The sequence below is a fragment of the Xiphophorus maculatus genome, chromosome 20 (genome assembly GCF_002775205.1).
Source record: "Xiphophorus maculatus strain JP 163 A chromosome 20, X_maculatus-5.0-male, whole genome shotgun sequence".
Taxonomy (NCBI): Eukaryota; Metazoa; Chordata; class Actinopteri; order Cyprinodontiformes; family Poeciliidae; genus Xiphophorus; species Xiphophorus maculatus.
Genome location: NC_036462.1, coordinates 2857329 through 2880301, shown reverse-complemented (window position 1 = coordinate 2880301; position 22973 = coordinate 2857329). Strand labels below are relative to the sequence as shown.

General features: G+C 41.0%; 1 protein-coding gene across 2 annotated transcripts in view; it reads left to right on the top strand.

Annotated features, from left to right (window-relative positions):
- The window catches only part of flnb (filamin B), an 80596-nt gene that overhangs the window by 26744 nt on the left and 30879 nt on the right, over positions 1 to 22973 (top strand). For both annotated transcript variants that reach the window (XM_023325191.1, XM_023325190.1), the window contains exons 6-22: positions 398 to 516; positions 606 to 680; positions 1520 to 1682; positions 1771 to 1971; positions 2422 to 2559; positions 2765 to 2891; positions 3522 to 3658; positions 3769 to 3962; positions 4390 to 4503; positions 5939 to 6082; positions 16193 to 16316; positions 17388 to 17548; positions 17631 to 17721; positions 18533 to 18687; positions 18803 to 18920; positions 19723 to 19802; positions 19888 to 20073. In XM_023325191.1, coding sequence (XP_023180959.1) covers positions 398 to 516; positions 606 to 680; positions 1520 to 1682; positions 1771 to 1971; positions 2422 to 2559; positions 2765 to 2891; positions 3522 to 3658; positions 3769 to 3962; positions 4390 to 4503; positions 5939 to 6082; positions 16193 to 16316; positions 17388 to 17548; positions 17631 to 17721; positions 18533 to 18687; positions 18803 to 18920; positions 19723 to 19802; positions 19888 to 20073 — 2327 coding nt within the window. The remainder of the gene's footprint in view (positions 1 to 397; positions 517 to 605; positions 681 to 1519; positions 1683 to 1770; positions 1972 to 2421; positions 2560 to 2764; positions 2892 to 3521; positions 3659 to 3768; positions 3963 to 4389; positions 4504 to 5938; positions 6083 to 16192; positions 16317 to 17387; positions 17549 to 17630; positions 17722 to 18532; positions 18688 to 18802; positions 18921 to 19722; positions 19803 to 19887; positions 20074 to 22973) is intronic.

Below are 22973 nucleotides of genomic sequence, written 5' to 3'. Positions count from 1 at the left end.
TCAGACTCGGTGTGTGGCACAGAGTCTGGATTCAGTCTTTCCTCCTTTCTTTTTTCAAACTCGTTGTATATTTTTACACAATATTTCCAGAAACAGGTGATTAAACAAAACTAACATTTCCCTTTTGTTGGAGCCAGTTCCCAACCTATACACTTCAAAAACAGAACAATACTTTAAACATGTTCCATCTGTGGTTGGAAAAATATTTTTTCCATAATATACACTTTAAAAAAAAAAAAATCAGTTTCCACCGTTGGTGACGTCATTCTTCCAATTACCAGTTATAATTTTCTTGACAATCAGCAATGAAATACATGGAATACATCTTTGGTCAGCATTTAAAACGTAACTAGCATATTATTATTATTATTATTATTATTATTATTGCGTTGCTCAGGTATCGAACCTACGGGGAACCGAGTGCTGCGTCCTGCTGTGTTCACCGTGGACACGTTCAGCGCGGGTCAGGGTCAGGTCATGGCCTACCTGGACCATCCAGACGGCACCCGGGAGGAGGTAACGCTCCGTTTGGTGATGCTGGGGGCCGATCCCCCTCCGGTCAAAGGTCAAAGGCTCAGGCTCAAATGTCCCCATGTTTGTTTCAGCTGAAGGTGGAGCCCAACGAGGGCAAGAAGACGTACAGCGTCACCTACGTTCCTCAAGTCATGGGGCCTCATAAGGTAAGATTTATGGTGGATTATAGCAGCTTCATAAACGTTTGCTTCACTTAAAGTCGGACTTAATGCAAAATTCCCATTTTGTGTGTTTTTATCCTTCTGTTTGGGTCTAAAAAGCAGCTCAAGCTCTTAAAAAAACCACGTAGCCATTTTTGGGCATTAAGTTGATGTTTTTGTGGTGCCTGGAAGCCGAGCCGTTTCAGTAACCTGCTGATTTAGTCGCATTTCATGGACACTGCACCATTTCCTAGCAACCCCAGTGGAACTTTGCCTGTTACCTAGCAACCCAAGCAGAGCTCTAGCACATTTGGTCAACTGGTTTAACCGCTGTATGCGCTGTATGCGTTGTACAATGGCTGCTGAAAAAGACGAGTGTTTTGATGTTGACTTGCCATACAGAAGCAACTTCCTGCATTCTTGTTAGTTGTGCAGGAGGCTCTACTTCTGCTTTTCAAAGATGTACTGTTGTATAATTGTGCATTTGTTTGGAGCCATTTGAGTGTAAACATTGAGTTGGGGGGGCGTGGCCAACAACAGCTTATTTAGATCCAACCATTTTATTAGTAGCTGTGCGTGTTTAATTTATTTTGGATATTTAATATGTCTTCCAGTGTTAAATGTTTAATGAATTTTCAGAGGGTATACTTGCATGACTTTACCTTTATAGAACTTAAAATGATCTCAAAACAGCAATATTATTGTTTATCAGACTAACCTCTGCGGCAATTTGATCATGAGAGCTATGAGCGTGTTTTGGATAGAGCTACCCTAAAGTGTTCTAGGAAGGTTAAAGGTCACCTTTAAAGTCTGGAGTTGATAACAAATCATTTTGTTTTTTCCAGGTGACGGTGTTGTTTGCAGGCCAGCAGATTCCTAAAAGTCCGTTTGAGGTGAATGTGGACAAGGCGCTGGGAGACGCATCCAAAGTAACGGTGAAAGGCCCGGGAATCGAACCTGTGGGCAACATCTCCAACAAACCCACCTACTTTGACATCTACACGGCAGGTGAGCTGCACCGACCCGCCGCCGTCTCTTTAAACTGGTCGACGACGTTTCGGCTGAAGCTTTCTTCCTCTTCGTTTGCTCTGAACAGGAGCTGGAACGGGAGACGTGACAACCATGATCCGAGACCCACAGGGCCGCCAGAACAGCGTGGAGGCGATGATGGAGGATAAGGGTGACGGCATGTACCGCTGCACCTACCGCCCCACGCAGGCCGGACCGCACACCATCACCGTCACCTTCGGAGGAGTGGGAGTCCCTAAGAGCCCCTTCGCTGTGGACATCGGACCGGGTGAGGAGTTTATTCTTTATTGTTTTCATTAGGCTGGACAATAAATCAATGTGTATCGCGATAGACACATGATCATTATCAGTAGATGGTACTTCTCATAGAATTTTCAATAATTTCACTGAAATCTGATCTAGAACCGCACAGTGTTCTGGGGCAGGTAGGCAGTTAAATAACACAGCTAACTAAATAAAACTGGTGGCATCAACTGACTCCTTCAATCTTTGGCCAGCTAGCAACTCGCTCTGTCTCTGGCCAGCTAGCAGTAACTTTGAGTAAGGTCACGTTGCCAGTTTGGTAGTATTTCAGATATTAAAAACAAAAAACTAATCAGTAATTATCTATTGACCGATATGAAATGCTTATATCATGATGCGTTTTCCGGCCATGTTGTTCAGCCCTAGTTTTGATCAACACATTGCTGCCAGTTTAAGTTTTCTGTCCGTCTGTCAGCCTGCATGCCAGGCGCCTGCAGGGCGACGGGTCGGGGTCTGCAGCCGGCAGGGATGAGGGTCAAGCAGGTCGGGGACTTCAAGGTGGACACCAGGAACGCCGGCAGTGGAGAGCTGAAGGTGCTCATCAAAGATCCCAGTAAGTAAAGTTTGTTCTTCCGTCAAACTTCCAGAGAAACCTTAAAGTCTGTCAGTTTTAATAATATCTTTAAGAGTCTTCCTCTGTGCATTCAATCACTGTTTCTCAAGAATAATAAATAAAATAAAAAGTCTCAAAAAAGAGAATTTGACATTGTTTAATCAGTTTTACCTGTTTGTATAAGTATGACTGTTTGCCTTTGCAGAAGGCAACGAGGAGCCAGTGAAGCAGGTTCTCAGTCAGGACGGCGTTTTCTGCTACGAGTATTACCCGAGAAGTCCTGGAAAATACACGGTCTCCATCACCTGGGGGGCTCAGCACATCCCCAAGAGGTGAGGAGCAAAACGAACCTTTGACAGCAGCTCTGCAGGATTACATCCTCTGATCTGATTGGAATGAAGTGCTTGTTGATGCATATTTTGTTTTCTGTGCATATTTAAGCACCACAGCGTCTCTTGGAGACAAACTGGAGGATTTAGTTAGTCAGAACTGAATGTTTAACAGACCAGAAAGTTTGAGGTTCCTGATTTTTTTCAACAGAGTGGTTTATCAAGCTCAATTACCTTAAAACTAAACTTTCTTTTTCTACTGAGTGGAAGGAAAACCAAGCAGGTTATTAAAGGCCACATTATGCAGGAGGAAGATGAGCATTTATTCTTCTGATTCAGACTGAAATTTTAATTCATACATATAAATGTTTCTCTGCAGTGATTGAAGATATTACGGTAGAGGAATTTGAGCCACTGAAACTAAGAATTTGGACTTTTTTTCCCTCAAAATTCAGAGAAAAAAGTGATTTGTTTGTGGCCCTAATGTTCTTCCGTATGATGTGGATAAATCACTGATTGATGGGGCTCGGTGAGAAACTCGCATATTTTGCTTCCATGTTTCAGCAGAGCTGCAGATTTTCTTCTTTCATTCTGACTCGTCCTCCTTTTTTAAAATTTTTTTTTCCTCAACAGTCCATTTGACGTGGTGATCGGTCCGGAGGCGGGGCCTCAGCAGATCAGGGCCTGGGGTCCTGGATTGAAGGGTGGCATTGTGGGTAAACCTGCAACCTTTGTGGTGGAGTCCATCGGCACCGACGTGGGAGTTCTTGGTAAACCTGTTTCTCTCTTCTGAAGTCATCCACTTAATCCTCAGAGTTTCTTGTTGCCAAATGTTTTTTTATTTTTTTCATCCACTCTGCTCTGGTTTGCTGTGCTTCAGGTTTCGCCATCGAGGGTCCGTCCCAGGCTAAAATCGAGTGCGAGGATAAAAACGACGGGTCGTGTGACGTTCGCTACTGGCCGACAGAAGCCGGGGAATACGCCGTCCATGTGACCTGCGACGAAGAGGACATCGAGCTCAGCCCCTTCATGGCCCACATCGTCCCCGACAACAACACCAACCACCCGGAGAAGGTCGGAGAGACAAAATATACAGATTACTTACTTACAATTAGTGATTTTAGATTAAAATTAGTTGCCATCAAATGACTAAAACCACCTTCCTAGACCTTATTTCACTGTTGTAGTTTGGCCTCCATCCAGTAGAGGGCGCAGCTGGTCAGAGCCAGTTGATACAGAATCAAAGATGGCGGCGGTATCCCAGAACATAAGAGCTCTTTAAGTGGTTCTGTTGGGAAATACAAGCTTGATAAACTACTTAAGTTTCACCTTAGAGACCATCATGCCTCTGGATGCAGGAGAAAACTCACCGCTAATCAATGAATCATGAGTTCATCAGCTTTAGGTTAACTCATTAAGCCCTAATGGAGAAGACTGGAGTATTTTCTCCGTAGTTTGTAACGTTAGTGGGAGGTCTTGATCTCCTTTCCTCTGTTTTCAGGTCCAGGCTTACGGGCCGGGCCTGGAGCCGAGCGGCTGCCAGGTGGACCAGCTGGCCGAGTTCACGGTGGAGGCAGAAGACGCCGGGAAAGGGCCTCTGAAGATCACCGCTCAGGTCAGAGCCTCGAAACGTTCAAACTCTGATTCTTCATGATTAGTTCAAGTCTTAAATCTTCATTTTCAAACCTTCAGTTTTTCCTCTGCTGCCATCAGCTTCACCCTGACCCAACAACGTTTTATTTTTCAAATCTGCATCATCAGACCACAACCATTTAGTCGCCTTTTGCAGTGGAATTGAATACCAACCATTTCTCACCTTCACTCTGCTAAAACATTTAATATTGTTAGATTTGTGAGTTCTGAGGAAAGGTTAGACTTTTAATTGAAATGAGAAACTTCACTGGTCTGAAGCATTTTTCTCAACTCCTCACTTTCATCTGGGAAAAGTTTCTTGCATTTTGAAACTATTTGAATGGCATTTCAATTAACTTCAAATTCAAACTTTAACTAGGCCCAAGACTTTCAGTGGCAGGTTCCCTGTTCCAGTCCTGCTTGTCCTGCTGAGGCCTGTCAACAAATTTAGCTGAGCGATAAATTGTCCTAGAATTTATTCCGGTAAATGATAAAATTGTCATTTTGGGACCATCTTCAACAAATGTAATAATGACAAAATAATGCAAGAACATCCTGTCAATGACCAATAAAACCTTAATTTTTGGTGAGCACTTAATGGGGATGTATTATGCAAAATTCACATTTTGCAAGTTTTTGTTCTATTTGGGTTTCTACAGCTTCTAAAAATAACCAACTGGTTGTGTTTTGGCAATAAATGGAAGGAGCCGTTTCAAGAACCTTCTGAATGTAAAGTCACAAATCGGCAGGCACTGCCCCGTTGCCTAGCAACCCCAGCCGAGTTCCATCCCATCACATAGCAACCAAGCTGAGCTCCAGCACATGTGGTTAGCTGGTTTTATCACTGTATGGAAAACACACAAATTTTGTTGTTGTCTTGCCATCAAGAAACCACTTACTGCATTCTTGTTGGTTGTGCAGGAGGCCCCACTTATGCTTTTCAAAAATGTACAGTTGTGTTTGCAGTCATTTTAAAGTGCGAGTGTAAACATGGAGTTGGAGGGTCGTGGCCAGCAGCAGCTGGAGTGGATTTAAAGTGACAAGACGCCCTAAAATCTCAATACAGGCAGAACTGAGCAGATTTTAATCTCATTATCTAAGAATCATTTTGTCCAAAAAAATGTAATGAACATGTTTTGTGTCGCCCATAGATCCATCCTGACCTGATCAAGGAAGTAAAATAGGTCACCTTTAAGAGTAGAACTGGAAGACATTTTAAATACCCAAAAGAACCAAACTAAAGCCTAAATGAAATTGAAATAAAAACCAAACCAGATGAACAAAATCGTCCTTCAACAAATATGATTCATTGGTCTGGGATGAACTGCTGGATTTATAAGAAGAGGGGAGGAAAGTGAAGCATTAAACCTGTACTGTGTGATTAACCTGCCCGTCTCGTTGCCGTCTGTGTGTTTCAGGATGCAGAGGGGCTTCCTGTGGAGGTGAAGGTGAGGAGCAAAGGGGAAGGCCTGTACCAGTGCTGCTACACGCCCGCCTCCTCTCTGAAGCACACCGTGTCCGTCAGCTGGGCCGGAGTCGGCATCCCCAACAGCCCCTTCAGGGTAAGCAGCCAATCACAGCCCCTCCTTACCACAGCAAGTAGCTTAACGCTGCTCAAACGCAACGAGCGGGTCGAGGTCGAGACGGTAAAAACGGTCGAGTCAGAGCGACGTTTGATCAAAAGTTCAGCCGGAAAAACCAGGAAACCTCTGATCATCATCACGACTTGCACTGAGCAGAGGTTCAAGTATTAGATGGTCGTTACTGAGCTGTGGAGGCGTTTCTGCAAACACGTTTACGCTTTAAATAAACGGATATATGTACTTCCTCAGGTTTACACTGTAAAAACACAAAATCTTACTAAGCATTTCTGTCTAGTTTCCACTACAGCGTATAACGCTTGAAATAAGACAAAACCTCAAAAACTCGCGTGTAGCTTTAAGCTAAATACAGGAGCTCGTTCTAAGGAGCAGTATAATGAAATAAAAATCAAAAAATCTTCTTGTTTAGCTTTACATTATGTTAATGATGTTCCCTCATCAAAAACATAGCTGCCTTAATCTCCATGGCAACCACTCAGCTGTGCAAAATGCATGGTTGGACTTAGCCCTGCCTTTGAGACTAAGCTCCTCCCTCTCAGCTCCTTCAGACTAGCCAGCAGCAATTTGCAAACACCTGGTGCAACTACTGAGCTCATTATAGGAGCTACTTGGAGTAACGCCGGTAAAAACGTTGTTAAAGGGCTGATAGAGGAGCCATGTTTTGTAGAAGGCGGAGCTTCAGAAAGAGCAGGAGTTTTTAAAGAGACATGCCCAATTTCAAGATGTCAAATCAAGAAATAAAGTTTCTTTTAAGTCACGTTTGATATATATAGCATTTTTATGACAAAGTTACTTGATTACCTACCTGGAAAGCATGTAATACTGCCTCTTTAAATACTGATAAAGAAGTTATTGACATTATTAAAATGTCTTGTTATAAGTGTTACGTCCACCAGGCTCGTTTGATGGGGTAACATTAAAAGGAGACCACACAAGGATTTAGTAACTGAATGAAAATAGAATTTATTAAATTATATTAAAGAAATAACCCTGAAAAAAGAATACCTGAAATGAGAAACCAAAATAGATTAAAGCAGAACCTATAATTGACCAGAAATAAGCAAATGCTAAACAAACCTAACAAATCTCAACCAAAAAATACAAACCAAACCAAATGGGGTTCTGAGGAGAGAGGAGGGAAAAAGCCTCCTCACTGCTGCATGGCTGGCAGTTTTAAAGCTGCAGAACACCAATCAGGGCAACACGCATCACCTGCAGAGACCTGTCTGCAGAACCCTAAAAGGAAAAAAAAGGCAGAGACCCACTGAAGCCGTAACACCTTCCCCCTTAAATCAGAGGATCCCAACCAGGACCTCTGTAGGCATTTTTTCCTATTAGTCTGGTCCATCAATGGCACGAGACAATGCATCAGCCAGCACATTTTCAGTGCCTCGAATGTGCCGAATGTCAAGGTTGTAAGGCTGTAGAAATAAGGCCCATCGCATCAACCGCTGATTGGGGCTCTGTAAAGAGTGCAAAAAGGTCAAAGGGTTATGATCTGAATATACCACTACAGGAAACGCACCCCCACCCACATACACATCAAAGTGCTGGAGTGCCCAAATAAGAGCCAAGGCCTCTTTCTCAATGGTTGAATAGTTGAGTTGATGTTGATTAAACTTCTTAGAAAAGAAACATACTGGATGGTCAACCCCTTCTTCGTCAGTCTGCAACAAAATGGCTCCTGCACCCACTTGACTTGCATCAACCTGTACCTGGAATGGCCGGTCTAATCTTGGAGCAGCCAAAACTGGTGCAGTGCTCAAGAGGAACTTGACATTTTCAAATGCCTTCTGACAAGCTGTTGACCACCTAAACTGGACTTTAGCCTTTAATAAGTCAGTTAATGGAGCCACTACAGTAGAAAAATTCTCACAAAAGTTCCTATAGTAACCCACCATCCCCAAAAACCTCATCAACTCCTTTTTTGAGGAAGGAGGTGGGAAACCATCAATGGCTTGGACTTTAGCTCTCACTGGTTTCACTTGTCCTTGCCCAACTACTTTTCCCAAATAAGTCACTGTAGCTCTTGCAAACTCACATTTAGCTAAATTCGCAGTTAGACGAGCATCCTGAAGACGCTGAAACAACTTCTGGATACGTAGCACGTGTTCATTCCAGGTGTCACTGAAGACCACTACATCATCTAAGTAGACAGCACAACCTTCCAATCCAGCCACTACTTGATTCATCAACCGCTGGAAAGTGGCAGGTGCATTTCTAAGGCCAAAACTCATCACAGTGTAAGAGTATAATCCAGATGGTACAATAAAGGAAGACACCTCTTGGGCTCGAGCAGACAAGGGTACTTGATAGTAACCTTTGAGCAAATCAAATTTACTCACATACCTTGCAGTTCCAACCCGATCGACACAATCTTCCATCCGAGGAAGTGGATAGGAGTCAGGCTTTGTAATGCTGTTCAGTTTCCTATAATCAGTACAGAATCTATAAGTACCGTCAGGTTTTTTAACCAGCAAACATGGCGAGGCCCAACTGGAACAAGATGGTTTAGCCAGGCCGTTGTCCAGCAAATACTGGATTTCTGACTCCAAAAATGTACTTTTCTCAGGAGGAATACGATAAAAATGTTGACGGATAGGTTGCGCATCTCCCACATCTATGTCATGCTCAATTAAATTGGTACATGTCGGAATGTCACTGAACAAGGCTTGAAAATCCAAAATTAACTTCTTCAACTGCTCGCTTCTTTCTGCAGACAAATGACTCAATAATGTTTGTATGTTAGACAACATCTCAGAGTTTTTAAGTCTGGGCTGGAACACAGCGTCATCTGGAGTCTGCACATCCTCATCTAAACCTGCGTTGCAGCTCAAGTCTGCCTTCACAGAAGCAGCAACTGCCTTGACATCTTTATCTTCCAAAGTACAACCAAAGTAAGGCTTCAGTAAGTTTACATGGCAAAGCTGAGTTGGTCGTTTACGGTCTGGGGTAGAAACCACGTAGTCTTGGGCCGACACCTGTCTCAACACAGAATACGGACCATAAAACTTTGCCTGAAAAGGTGAACCCTGAATGGGGAGTAAGGCAAGCACCTTATCTCCTGGATGAAACACTCTGTTTTCAGCTTTCTGGTCAAACCATTGCTTCATTTTCTTCTGAGCCTTTTTAAGATTCTCAGAAGCTAGTTTGCCAGCCAAGAAAAGTCTGCGACGAAAACCATTGACGTAGTCAAACAGGTTTGATGGTGGCTCAGACCTCTCCAAGTTAGTTTTTAAAATAGCAAGAGGACCACGCACATGATGTCCAAACACTAGTTCATTTGGACTGAACCCTGTGCTCTCTTGTACAACTTCACGAGCTGCCAGAAGTAGCCAAGGCAGACCTTCTTCCCAGTCTCTACTCAACGCTGTGCAGTATGCCCTCAACAATGCCTTTAGGGTTTGGTGAAAACGCTCTAGCGCCCCCTGGCTTTGAGCATGATAAGCACTGCTTTGTTGATGGACTACACCAAGTTGTTTCAAAATCTCACCAAACATGCGTGAAGTGAAATTGCTACCTCTGTCAGTTTGAATGGTCTTTGGGATTCCAAACACTGAAATAAAATTAGACAAAGCTTTGACCACCGACTTTGTTGTAATGGTTTTCAGAGCATATGCTGCAGGATAACGAGTGCTTTTACACATAACCGTCAGTAAATACACCGATCCTGACTTTGAAGGACTCAGTGGGCCAACACAGTCAATGATCAAGTGTTCAAAAGGCTTACCAACAGCAGGTATTGGAAAAAGTGGAGCTGGTTTCAAAGTCTGATTAGGTTTCCCAGTTAATTGACAAGTGTGACAGGTTTTTACAAAATAAGCAACATCTTTTTTCAGACGCGGCCAATAAAAATGACGTAAAACTCTATTATAAGTTTTATTGACTCCAAAATGACCAGACAATTCTCCATGAGCAATTTTCAAAACAAGGTTTCTGAACTTGACTGGAACAACAACTTGATAAATTGGACCAACAATATCCTTGTCACTGTAAGGTAACCATTTACGTACCAACAGATCTTCTTGTAGAAAATACCCACATGACATTTTTGTGTCCTGTTCAGCTGTCTGGACTTGGTCAAACAGAGCAGCTAAGGTTGTGTCCTCCTGCTGGGCTGCAATCAACTCACTGAGTGACAAAGGAACAGGAAGAGTTGGCAAACAGGCAGTCTTCTCAACAGAACTAGGCTTACCAGACTCAACCTCCTTATCAGCCAAAGCACGACTGATGGCACGAGTTACTGCACAAGCTGGAAATGCCTCAGGAAAGTCTTGAGCACATTTGTCTGACATGGAAACAGATGGAGACGCTCGGACCACTAGAGGAGGTGCAACATCTCGCCACACACGTCCACCTGCCAGATTGTTTCCTAAAATGAGAGACACACCTTCCACAGGCAGAGAAGGACGAACACCCATCGTTACTTCTCCTTGTACCAATTCTGACTGCAAGTAGATCCTATGGAGAGGCACAGAGAAAGTCTCCATCCCAATACCTCTAATTAAGACACTACGACCAGTATCAGAACATGAAGAAAATGGAAACACAGAATCCAATATGAAAGATTCAGAAGCTCCGGTGTCACGCAGAATCTTTACAGCCACTTTATTTGAACTTCCACTCAGAGAAACAAACCCATGTGTGATGAAAGGAGTGTAATCTTGTCCGACATCCTTCTCAAAGGTCTGGGGATCTGAATCAGTCAGCTCTGAAAAAGACTGGAAGTCACAAGGTGCAGCTAAAACAGTTGGTCTTACACTTTCAACTTTAGGCAGAGGTGTAGACTCCACTGAATGCAACTGTGCAACACTGGCTAAAGCCACAGGTTTTCGATGATTCTGTTTACCCCTACTTGATTTAGTATTCAGAGGGCACTCATTTTTCCAGTGTCCCTTCTGGCGACAATAGTTACAAACCAAGTCCACTTTAGATCTCAATGTAGGATCCAATCTATTTTTACCAGGAAACCGGTCGTGATGAAATTCCTTAAGGCTGTGGTCACCTTTCAAATTAGAATCCCTCACAGCTTTATGGGTCAGAACATACTCGTCTGCTAAGACAGCAGCTTTAGCAGCAGTTTTTACCTTTTGTTCATTAATATATATGGCCACCCGATCTGGAATAATGTTCTTGAACTGTTCCAACACCATTAAGTCACAAAGTGATTCAAAATCATCCACACCTTCAGCTGATAACCAGCGATGAAACTGGGTGTTTAATTCTCTGACAAGATCTGTATTTGACTGTTTTTCAGCTTTCCTGGAGTTCCTAAAATGTTGTCTGTAATGCTCAGGAACCAGTTCATAAGCTTTCAAAACAGCTTCTTTAACAGATTTGTATACCTTTCTTTCAGATGAAACTAATGAAACATAAGCTTCTTGGGCCTTACCCACCAGCACACCTTGCAGCAGCATGGAGCAATCTAGATCACTCCAGTCATTGTCTTCTGCCATGTCCTCAAACAAAGAGAAAAACACATCAGGATCTTGTTCATTAAACTTAGGCAACAACTTCAACATGTTAACCAAGTTATGTCCAGAAAACCCATCACCACCTTGAGACGGATTAACAGATCCACCACTTAACCTGCCCTCAGACCTCAACTTCAGACGCTCAGCTTCCAAAGACAGTTTCTTCACCTCCAACTCATGTGCTAACCTCTTTTCTTCTTGCTCATGAGCTAGCCGCTTTTCCTGTAAAGCTAGTTTTCTCTCCTCAAGCTCATGTGCTAGCCGTAATTTTTCTAACTCCAACTGCATTTCCATCTCAGTTTTCTTAGACTGAAACTTTAATTGAGAAGCTTGAGAAACTGTTGAGCTTGACAATTCATCTACCCACTTTGGAGCACCAGTTAAGGAACCTGAACCAAGAGAAGTTTCATCTATCACATCAACATCTGAAAGAGAAACAGTAAAGACATTCAGTTTTATAAGTTCGTCTTTTAAAAAACTCCTTAGTGGAGGTAATCTTAATCCTTTTACATCTTCAAGATCAACTTTAAAGTGTTCAGCTACTTGACGAATCTGCTCCTTTGTAAGCTTTTCCAAGAGTTCTAATGTTGGAGAAGACAAAAAAGAACTCACAGTATCCATTCTCAAACCAAACTAACCCAACAAACCAACTTCCAAAAAAATACTACAAGTCAAAGTATACCAAATTATTTAACCAACCACAAGGAAGTGCATGACTGGCACCAACAAATGGCAGACCTCCATTTTCCTACAACTAACTAAATGCCAAAAACCCTGACTAAGCTTAGCCTAGTCTTCAGGCCTTCCTCCAAGAGCCAAGGCACTTTAAGCACCAAGATACCGCTGGCAGCAAATCCCTCCAGGCCAAGACCTCTCAGGCAGCAAACCACGGCGGTGCCCTCAGCCCAGAGTCCAACCCAAAAATAACAAACTAAAACAACAAACGGGGTCGTCTAAAATGGAGTTGCCAAAAACAATAAATACCAGACAGCACTTGCCTATTACAAAACAAGATCCTCTCTCCCCCCTCCAACAAAAGTACAAAAATCCTCATGGACCTCCAACAACATACATATGGAACATCAAAAATGTCCAAAATCCAGTAAGGTTAAACACCTTAAACTAGCCAAAAAACCTACAAATAACCTGCAATACAGGCAAACCAAAGTCAGGGGCATGTAACTGCAACCTGAACCCAATAATGAGGCCAAACAAGCCTAATTAGTCCACATAAATTGGACGAGCTCCCACAATGTTACGTCCACCAGGCTCGTTTGATGGGGTAACATTAAAAGGAGACCACACAAGGATTTAGTAACTGAATGAAAATAGAATTTATTAAATTATATTAAAGAAATAACCCTGAAAAAAGAATACCTGAAATGAGAAACCAAAATAGATTAAAGCAGAACCTATAATTGACCAGAAATAAGCAAATGCTAAACAAACCTAACAAATCTCAACCAAAAAATACAAACCAAACCAAATGGGGTTCTGAGGAGAGAGGAGGGAAAAAGCCTCCTCACTGCTGCATGGCTGGCAGTTTTAAAGCTGCAGAACACCAATCAGGGCAACACGCATCACCTGCAGAGACCTGTCTGCAGAACCCTAAAAGGAAAAAAAAGGCAGAGACCCACTGAAGCCGTAACATAAGTGAAATAATTTTAGTGGAGCTAGTACATTTTAATCAACATTAAGGATTGTCCTTAAAAAAGTTACTTAAGTTAGGTTTGTCTTAATTCAATGAGGTATAAGATATTTGCACTAAATTAGACCAAAAATACTTTGTGTTTTTGCAGTGTACAATCTTTGTACTCAGTTTGATCTCAAAGTCGCCTTCGAACAAAGCGAGACATAAAATGTCGTCTTTAAGTTTGAATGATTCAGTGAAATCCTTGAACCTCCTTCGCCTTTTTTAATTAGTCTATTTTATCCTGATGGTTTTGCAGAAACCTGAATAAATGCAGATGAATCTGTTTCTGCAGGTTAAAGTGATTTACGTGTTTGGCAGGTGTTTTATTTTTAAAGTATTTACTGAAGTTACTGACTGAACTATTCAGCTAAAACATGTTTCTGAATGAAACATCTTGATTTTTGTCCAGATGTAACGGCTGTTCTTTATGTTCAACTACTGATCAAAAAAAATCCCAAAAGCTTTTATTTTTATACGTTGTGAATTTGTTTTGTTGTTTAACTCGGCTGTGCTGTCTCACTGTGTCTTGTGTTTGTTTCACTCTTCATGCACTGATCACCCATGTCTGCACTGTACTCCCTATGAATGTAGTTTTATTGTTTTTAAGTGTATCTTTTTATTAAGTTTCACTCACCTGAACCTTTTGTGACTCAAAGCTAATCACGCAAATTATTTTATTTTCAACCTGTGCTATTCTTCACAAAATAATCAATCACTACAGTTTTTTCAAATTTACACAAAATCAACAGATCCCTGCATTTTTTGCACTATTGCAGTTACAGATTCAAATTTTTCTTGAGTTTACATGATGCTAACTCCCACCAACAGGTGGCAGTATCTCTTACTGCTGCCTCACTTGATGTCAAGTTATAATATGCAGTTGATACAGTCACATTTACTCTGTTCTCTCTGGAAGTGAGGACATTATTTTGCAATAAGGTACTTTTTTAGGGTTTAATGAGGGGAAAAAATTGCTAAATTTCTTGCAAATATTTCTAAAGTATCACCAAAAAAATAAAAACCATGAAAAAAAGGACTGAATAATAATATGTTGAAATGGACCAGTGAGAGTTTAGATCTGGGAGTCTTAGCAGAGTGGAGGCTCTTCACACATAGAGGATCTTTGAGTGTTGACTGTACTGTCAGTATAAGGTCAGTTTCTCACTAAACCCTGAGCTGCTGCTGTTTTCATTGAGTCAGAAAACGTTGGCGATGCAGCAGCTTGTCTGACGAGGTTTGAAACCTTTGGCCAAATCATCAGCAGCACAGGAGCAGAAATTTATGGTTTGGAAAACCTCACAGGTTCAGATTAGTGGGGCTTTCACATCTTTTTTTTTACTGTCAAATGAAAACCTTTTTCATTCCATTTGTCATTCTAAGATTGATGATAAATAGAAAATGAATGTAGATTTTCCATGTGTATTGAATTTAAGGTGATCTGTGTCCTTAGTGGAAACGGTTTTCTTTGTGCAGTTAATGTTTACTAACCACTCCTCTCCACTAACATCTCTCTGAATTCTGTTAGTCATATTTTAGTCCATCAGTTTACCAGCTGTCCTCTCTTGCTCTGTGTTCTGGTTTCACCTGCAGCGTAATCTCATGAGAAACTGAAATAGTGTTTGCAAATCGTTCAGGAATTTCTGACGATGCCAACAGAAATCAGAAGTTGGCAGAGACGCTTGAATTATCTAAATGAGGAGCAGCAGAAGAATCTGAGTATTTATAGAAGTTTCTCTGTAATAAAAAGCAACATTTGGATCAGGATTACTGATCCAAACAGCTCTGAGACCATAAAGGTCCAAACATCATTTCAAGAAGTCAAAGTTTAAAAGCTGCACCTTTACTTTCCAACTGGTTTTAAAATTCCAACTGGTCTGAAGGACGGCTGGTAAACTGGACGTTAATCTTCATCATAAGAACTTGGAGATGCTGAATCATTTCAAATTTCAGTGGAAAGAAACAATCTTTCCATTTTTGTGTTCAGATCTTATTTACTCATTGTACTGAAATACTTTTACTTTAATCAGTAAATCAAATGAAAGTTAAATTGGTTTAAAAAAATAAAGTTTAATTGAAATGTTTTACTGTCGTTTGGCTCTTTTGTTTTGTTTCTACCTGGTTATTATTCGGTGCATTTAAAATATAAAATGCTGATTTAAATCATAATATTATGTCTTAACTTGGGTTGTTTCTGTGAAGAATCCAAAGATGTAAAAGGGAAAAAAACACCTAAAAACACTTAATTTGTTGGAAGAGTTTTGAGAAAATGTGAATAAATCCTGTCACCTGACAAAAAACAAAAGTTTTACTTTAAGGAACAAGAATCTAATATATTTGGGCTTTTAAATATTTATCTGCAATTCTAATGACTGTCTTGTCATATTTTAATTCACCAGCATCAATTTTTATTATATTGAGTATTAAAATTCAAATTTGATCCTGAATATTTAAATGTTTTTAAGGGTGTTTCAAATAAATCACCGAATTAATGAGAATAAACCAGCAAAAAGCTTAAATAAATATGAGCATTAAAGTAAATTTAAACATAATTACTATTCACTTTTTTAGTTGTAAGATTTAAAAAAAAATGACTAAAACTGATGCATTTATTGTCTGGTCATGATTCTGGTCTGTTTGGGTCCGAAGCTTGAAGTTTAAATCTGCAGCTCTACTTCTAGGTTAAAACTTTTCAAACTAATAAATTATTGAATTCCTGATTGATTGATGTAATACTTCATTTCAGCATCAATGTCCATTGGATGCATATAAAAGTGCTTTTATTGTGAAGGGACAAGTGTTTCTGCTGTATTTGCATTCTGAGAATGTTGCTTCAATTAAAGAGCCGTGTGTGTGTGTGTGTGTGTGTGCGTGTGTGTGTGTGCGTGTGTGTGTGTGTGTTTGCAGGTGAACGTGGGGAAAGGAAGTCACCCCAACAAGGTGAAGGTGTTCGGTCCCGGAGTGGAGCGAAGTGGGCTGAAGGCCAACGAGCCGACACACTTCACCGTGGATTGTTCAGGAGCCGGAGACGGTACAATACACACACACACACACACACACACTTTCATGACCCTGAAATATGCCTGCAGGAAATTCATACGCTGAGGAACACACACATGGTCCACACACCACATAGTGGACAGACAGCGGAGCACCTTCTCACATAGGCTGCTCCAGCTCTGCTGTCGTAGGGACAGATACAGGAAATCCTTCCTGCCACATGCCATCTCACTGTACAATAAAAGATAAATCATTGTTCTGCACTAATCAGTCCGATTTTGCACAACTGCACTGTGGCACACTGCTGTACATATATTTACATATAAATACTGTATCTGCATTTTGAATCTTTGCAAGGACTGCTCTAAGCTGCTTTTATATTGACAGCATGTTATATTTTATTCTTATTTATCTACATTGCTACTCAGTGCTGGTTGTTGTGTGTTTTGTCTCTATGCTGCTGTAACTGCAAAGTAATTTCCCTGCTGGGATGAATAAAGTAATTCTATTCTATTCACCTGCTCACACTCCCTCATGTTCATCATTAACAGTCAATGATTAGGGGACAGAAACGTCCTAAAATACTTGGAAAATGAGTTTTTGGGGAAATTAAAACTCTTTTTAGGAGTTTGGTTTGACAAGAAATGAAGTCTGTTTACAAATCTGCAGATATTTTGATTGTTTTTGTAGCTTTTTGCTCAACCTTCCCCATATTTTCTCTGAACCAACAAATTACATAAACGATAAATGATTACAATGTGGCTCTTAAAACAGGACAAAAGATCTGACTTCATCTTTCATCAGCTGAGCAGAGTTGGAGGCTGTTTGGTTTCTGTTGTGTTGAGATGAACATAAACTCACATGGAGAAAGTGAAAATCTCGAAGCTGTCATTGGTTTCTGTCTCTGCAGTGTCGTCTGTCTGCTCGCTTCATTTTTTGAATTCTTCGCTCTGTTTAAATTACTGGAAAACCTGCAGCATCCCGAGTATTTCAGGTGTCGGTGAAACCGGCCGGCTCCCCCTAGAGGCAGAAACTGTCTCTACACCCGTAAGGGCCCGGCAGGTATCGGGTTGTGCAGCTGGTTTGCTCTGTTTGTGTTCAGGGGACGTCAGCGTGGGCATCAAGTGGGACTCCAGCACAGACGGTGACCAGGAGGCCGACGTGGACTTTGACATCATTCCCAACGCCAACGACACGTTCACCGTCAAATACGTCCCTCCTGCTGCGGGCAGGCTGACGGTGAAAGTCATGTTCACCGACCAGGTGCGAGCAAAGCTCTGAAACGCCAAGCCGGGAGCTTCATAAAGTTTGTGATGTCATTTATTTGTATTTGGATGATCTCCAGGAAGTCCCTCTCAGTCCGTTCCTGGTGAAAGTGGAGCCGTCTCACGATGCTTCGAAGGTTAAAGCCAAAGGTCCGGGACTCGCCCCGACCGGTGAGGAATCTCACTCCGCTTCAGCAATGCACGATTATTTTAGAAATTAAGTTGTTCCAACTATTAATCAACTATTCTGACAATTAATTGGCTGTTTTGACAATCAGATAAAGAAATTGGGACATTTTTTAATCTGATTTCTTATATTTTTTTACAATGTCAGAAATACATTAAAATGCAAATAAATGATTCGCATCCTTTTCTATATAAAAAAATAGACATTTTATTGCATTAAAGGCAATAACATGCCATTCCTTTAGTGAATTATTGATCATTTAGAGCAAAGGATAATATAAATACAGCTGATGTGTTTAATTTTTGAATTAAATGATCAATAACTGGATGGAAAAAGGTGCCTGAGTTTGAGTTTTATTTTGTTTTACATAATTTGAAGCAGCAAAAGCAAAATCTGCCTCTAGAGGTTTTCTGAGCAGAACTACAATAGAAATTCACAAATAATTTTTTATAAAGTCACAAAAACAGCATCATATTACCAGAACTAAATTCCAATTTCAACATCTATTACGACTTCACTCTAGTATTTTTTGCTTTATCTGTATTTATGACTTTATTCTCATAATCTTTTATTAAAATGTCTTTAATACTCAGTTGTCCAGATCATATTTACAAACATTTTTTAACAGTTTTTCTTTCAGCTAATTTTCATTTTTTGTTTGTATTCTCCAGTTAACAATAAACCGATCACTAAATTAGTTGACCATTATTTCAAGAATAGATTAATCAGGATTAATGTGATCGTTGGAGTATCTCTGCTGGTTTTGAACTCTTTTCTGTCTCTGCACCTGTGCAGGTGTGGAGAGCGGTAAGCCGACCCATTTCACCGTGGTAACCAAAGGAGCCGGTAAAGCTCCGCTGGACGTCACCTTCTCCTCGTCGGTGAAAGACTTTGACATCATCGACAACTACGACTACTCTCACACCGTCAAGTACACGCCTGTGCAGCAGGTCTGAGAGCATTCATGCTAAATGCTCTCTAATCCAGCATTTAGAATGGGATTAGGATGAAACTACGTCACTCTGCAGTGAGACAGGAGCTTGATTTAGCTCTGGGTGTCTGCAGGGGGAGATGACCATCGTGGTGACCTTTGGCGGTGACCCCATTTCCAGCAGCCCCTTCACGGTTGGCGTTGCTGCTCCGCTGGACCTCAGCAAAGTCTCTGTGGACAACCTGGACGGAAGTGAGACGTTTTGTTTTTTACTGTTTTACTGGAGGCTGTGAGACGTTCAGGGATCGTCTGAAACTTCAGCTCTGAACTATCAGGAGTTTCATCTGATAGTTTTAGCTTCTGCAACTAATGATTGTTATAGATATGGATTAATCTGGTGAAAATTAAGTTGATAAACATTTTATTGGCTAAAATGCAATAACACGATTCCTTTAGTGAATTCTTGATCATTTGAAACAAAGGAAGCATCTGCAGCACAAAAAGAAAAGTTCAGCGCGTTCTGCCCCAAACCTCTGGAGGGCTGATCTGGTTTATCTATCTGATCAGAACCTGGATTGCTAAAAAAATGAAGGAAATAAAGAAAATAGGATTTTTTTTTAACAGAAAAAAGTTTGATGTAAAAAATAGGTTTTATTTATTTTTACAAAATTTGAACCAGGTGAAGTTGAAACTTGATTTCTGGGTAGAACATATTATCTTTCTACATTTTTTTGTAAAAAATGTAGAAAGATAATATGTTTTCTTTACATGTAGAAATGTATCTTCTACATGTAAAAAGTAGAGAATACATTTCTCTACCTGTTACTGATTGTGTTGTTTCAACAATTGACTTTTTTCCGTCTGTATACTCCAGCTAATGATGATTAAATGCTAAATTAGTTGACGATAATTTCGGTAATTGATTCGTCGTGATTAATCCGATTAATCGCTTCATTCCTCCTTTATATTTTCTGAAATTGTATTATTTTGCGTCATGCAAAACGAGAGGATCGTGTTTCTGAGTCGCAGCTGAAGCTTCCTGAACTCGTTCCAGGGGTGGAGGTGAACGAGGAGCAGCAGTTCATGGTGGACACTCAGGGCGCCGGAGGCCAGGGTCAGCTGGAGGTGGAAGTGGTCGGTATTAACGCTGCAGTTTACATTTTTGTAGCTTTTTAACTCCACTGATAATGACGAAGCCCTTTCCGCTCCTCGTTTCCAGCTGAGTCCCAGCCAGAGAGCGGTGCCTTGTAAAGTGGAGCCTCAGCCGGGGAGAGCAGCCGTCAGTTTGGTCCGCTACACCCCGAGAGAGGAGGGCGTCTACGCCGTCAACGTGTCCTACGACGGGCACCCCGTTCCGGGAAGCCCCTTCCCTGTGGAGGCCCAGCTGCCTCCAGACCCCAGTAAGGTGAGCGCAACACGCCGTCCGCAAGGAGGAAAACTGACACTTATTCTCTTTCTGGTCTTTTTATTTCAGGTTTGAACCATAAAGAAACCATCTGCTAACAGCAGAGCTAACTTTTCATTTAGCGGTTTTGCTAGCTTTGACTTGGCACTAAATCGCTAATTTACTTAGCTGTTTTGTGTCTTGGTTAGTTTGACATCTGTGTCCATGTTTTGGCATTTAGACATGTATATTAATGCTCTTATTTTGAAGCCACCTTGTGCAGCACTTCCATTTCCTCTCCTCACTTTCTCTTTCTCCACTAACTTTATTTAAAGCAAGAAACCAACAGGAATAAAATAAAACGGAGCGAGATATGAACATAAATATCTGAGGAACATATAAATAAGACCAAGATTAGCGTTGTGCCAGTTGGGTTTAGTTTTTAAAGGCAGATTAAATTTAAATTGAAGTTAGCACTTTAGCATTAGCTTCTACCAAATACAGTGTTGTAGCCGTTTAGTGTTGGGACAGCTAACATTTATTAGTGCTTTAAAGTTAATGTCACTAACATTTTAGTTATTTGCAGACGTGGGACTAGTTACATTTACTCGAGTAGCATTTAGGAGTACTTTTACTGCCCGTTACCAATTGTAAGTTTGGCTTTTTTTAAAACATTTTTATTAGTTTTGTGTTTTCACAAACAGAAAAAATAGAACATTTTACATTGTACTGCCTATCACCTTACATGAGTATGAGATATGGAACAAAAATAAACATAAAAATAAAAGGAAGCCGCCGTACAATGCTACATTCACGTTAAATCTTGTCTTCAGTGGTTGGCAAACATTAACAGACATATTTAAAGCCTGACATCAACACAATCATATTTATCCAGGTGATCAAAGAAATAAGAAAGATGCATAGAAATACAGAAGGAGGATGTTCTTTACTTAAGGCCTGGTGAGATCTTCCACTTTCTAGGATTCTGACCTCATCAGAAGTTGTCTCAGCTCTTTAGGTAAATAGCAGATCACAGATCAATGAAATGTTTCTCGTTACTCTTAAGAACTGAGGGAGGACCCTAAATATTTCTCTATACCATTGTGTGATAGTTGGTGGTTTATCCTTAATCCAATTAATTAAAATGCATTTTCTAGCCAAAAGCAATAATTTGTCACAAAGTTTGAAGTGCGATTGCGTCAGAGTGACTGATTTTGAAGGGAGGCCAAGAAGAAACAGACCTGGGTCACATCTGATTTTTACATGAAACTCGTCACTCAGCTCTTTAGAAATTGCAGCCCAGAATCGTTTCATCAGTCTGCATTGCCAGAAATAATGGTAATACATTCCAACCTCTCTTCCACATTTATTGCATAAGGCAGAGAGCTGGCGATCCATCTTATTCAATATAAAAGGTGTTATATGTAGACGATGTAGTATTTTATACTGTGTCTCTGAGCATATTACATACAGTATAAAGGTAGAATTAACCATATTAATGGCTTCATCGTCATTCTCCATGTATGCTGTGTCAAGGTCTCCTTCCCATTTCCGTGCAATGTCCCTGGACCGCCTGGGGTAAGAGAGTAGAGCACTGCAGAGAAAGCAGAAATAAAATTCCTACGTTTTTCCTGGTCGACAAGGAATTTCTCAATCTCATTGTGTGTGACCAAGCCAGAATCAGAGAGCCTCAGAACCAATGAAATGGCGAATTTGGAGAAAACCAAAAACATGTTCTTTAGGGATACCAAATTTTGACTGCAATTGTTGAAAAGTCATGATTACGTTCTCTGATCACTCTCACTCCTCTGCTATGCCACAGGTCAAAATGTTGGGCTCAAGGCCTGGGATAAAATCCTGGTTTCTTGTAAAAGGTGTCGGGAGTGAGGAGCAGAGCCCACCTCCTGAGTGGTACCAAATTCTCTGCCACACCCTAACTGTGTTATAAATGATTGGATTATGTTTAATAGCTTTTGATAGCCTTTTCCTATCTCCGGTTGTGAGGCTCCACAAGGAAGCAGGCTGAGAGGCCCACGAGTCAAGGCAAGGGTTCGAGTTGAGATGAGCATGTAACCACTCCCACAGAAAACGAGCATGGCAATAGATGTTTGGCAAAGCCAAGCCACCTCTGTCCACAGGGAGCTGTAAAGTTGTGATTTTCTATCATGGTCTCAATGAATCTGGAAAATGCTCTCTCTATATTCACAGTAAGTTTTTTGGATAGCCAAAGGGGTAACATTTGGAGGGATATAAAAGTCATGGGAAAATGTTCATTTTAATTAAACTTATACGCCCCATAAGTGATGAGGGAAGGTCAAACCACCTTTCCAAGTCCCTCCTTATTTCCCCAAGTGTTGGAGAGAAGTTGAGCTTCCATAGCTCTGTCAGGTTAGGGGTCACATTAGGTAAATGAAGCCATGTTGGGACCAACCAGAGGGTAGGTCCTGGACAGTAGCACCACCTAATGACACTGCTTCTGATTTATCAAAATTGATTTTATAACCTGAGAAAGAACCAAACTCATAAATAGTGGACAAGATAGCTGGTATCGAGATGTCAGGTTTTCTTACGCTATTTTGTGAACTTTACTGCCAATCATCACGCCATGTACATTTTGTTATGATCTAATAACCACTGCTAGGGGCTCCAGCACAAGAGCAAATAGAAGCGGGGATAGAGGACAACCCTGTCGAGTAAAAGGTGGAGGTCGAACACCACTAGTCATAACACAGGCAGACGGGGAACTGTAAAGTATCTTGATTCATTTCAGAACATCGCCTCCTATCCCGAATCTCTACAAAACATTAAATAAGTACTTCCACTCAATCCTATCAAAAGCCTTTTCAGCATCTAAAGATGCAGCAAAGGCTCTACAATTCGTTTGACTTGAGTACTGAATTATGTTAAGTAATCTTCTCATA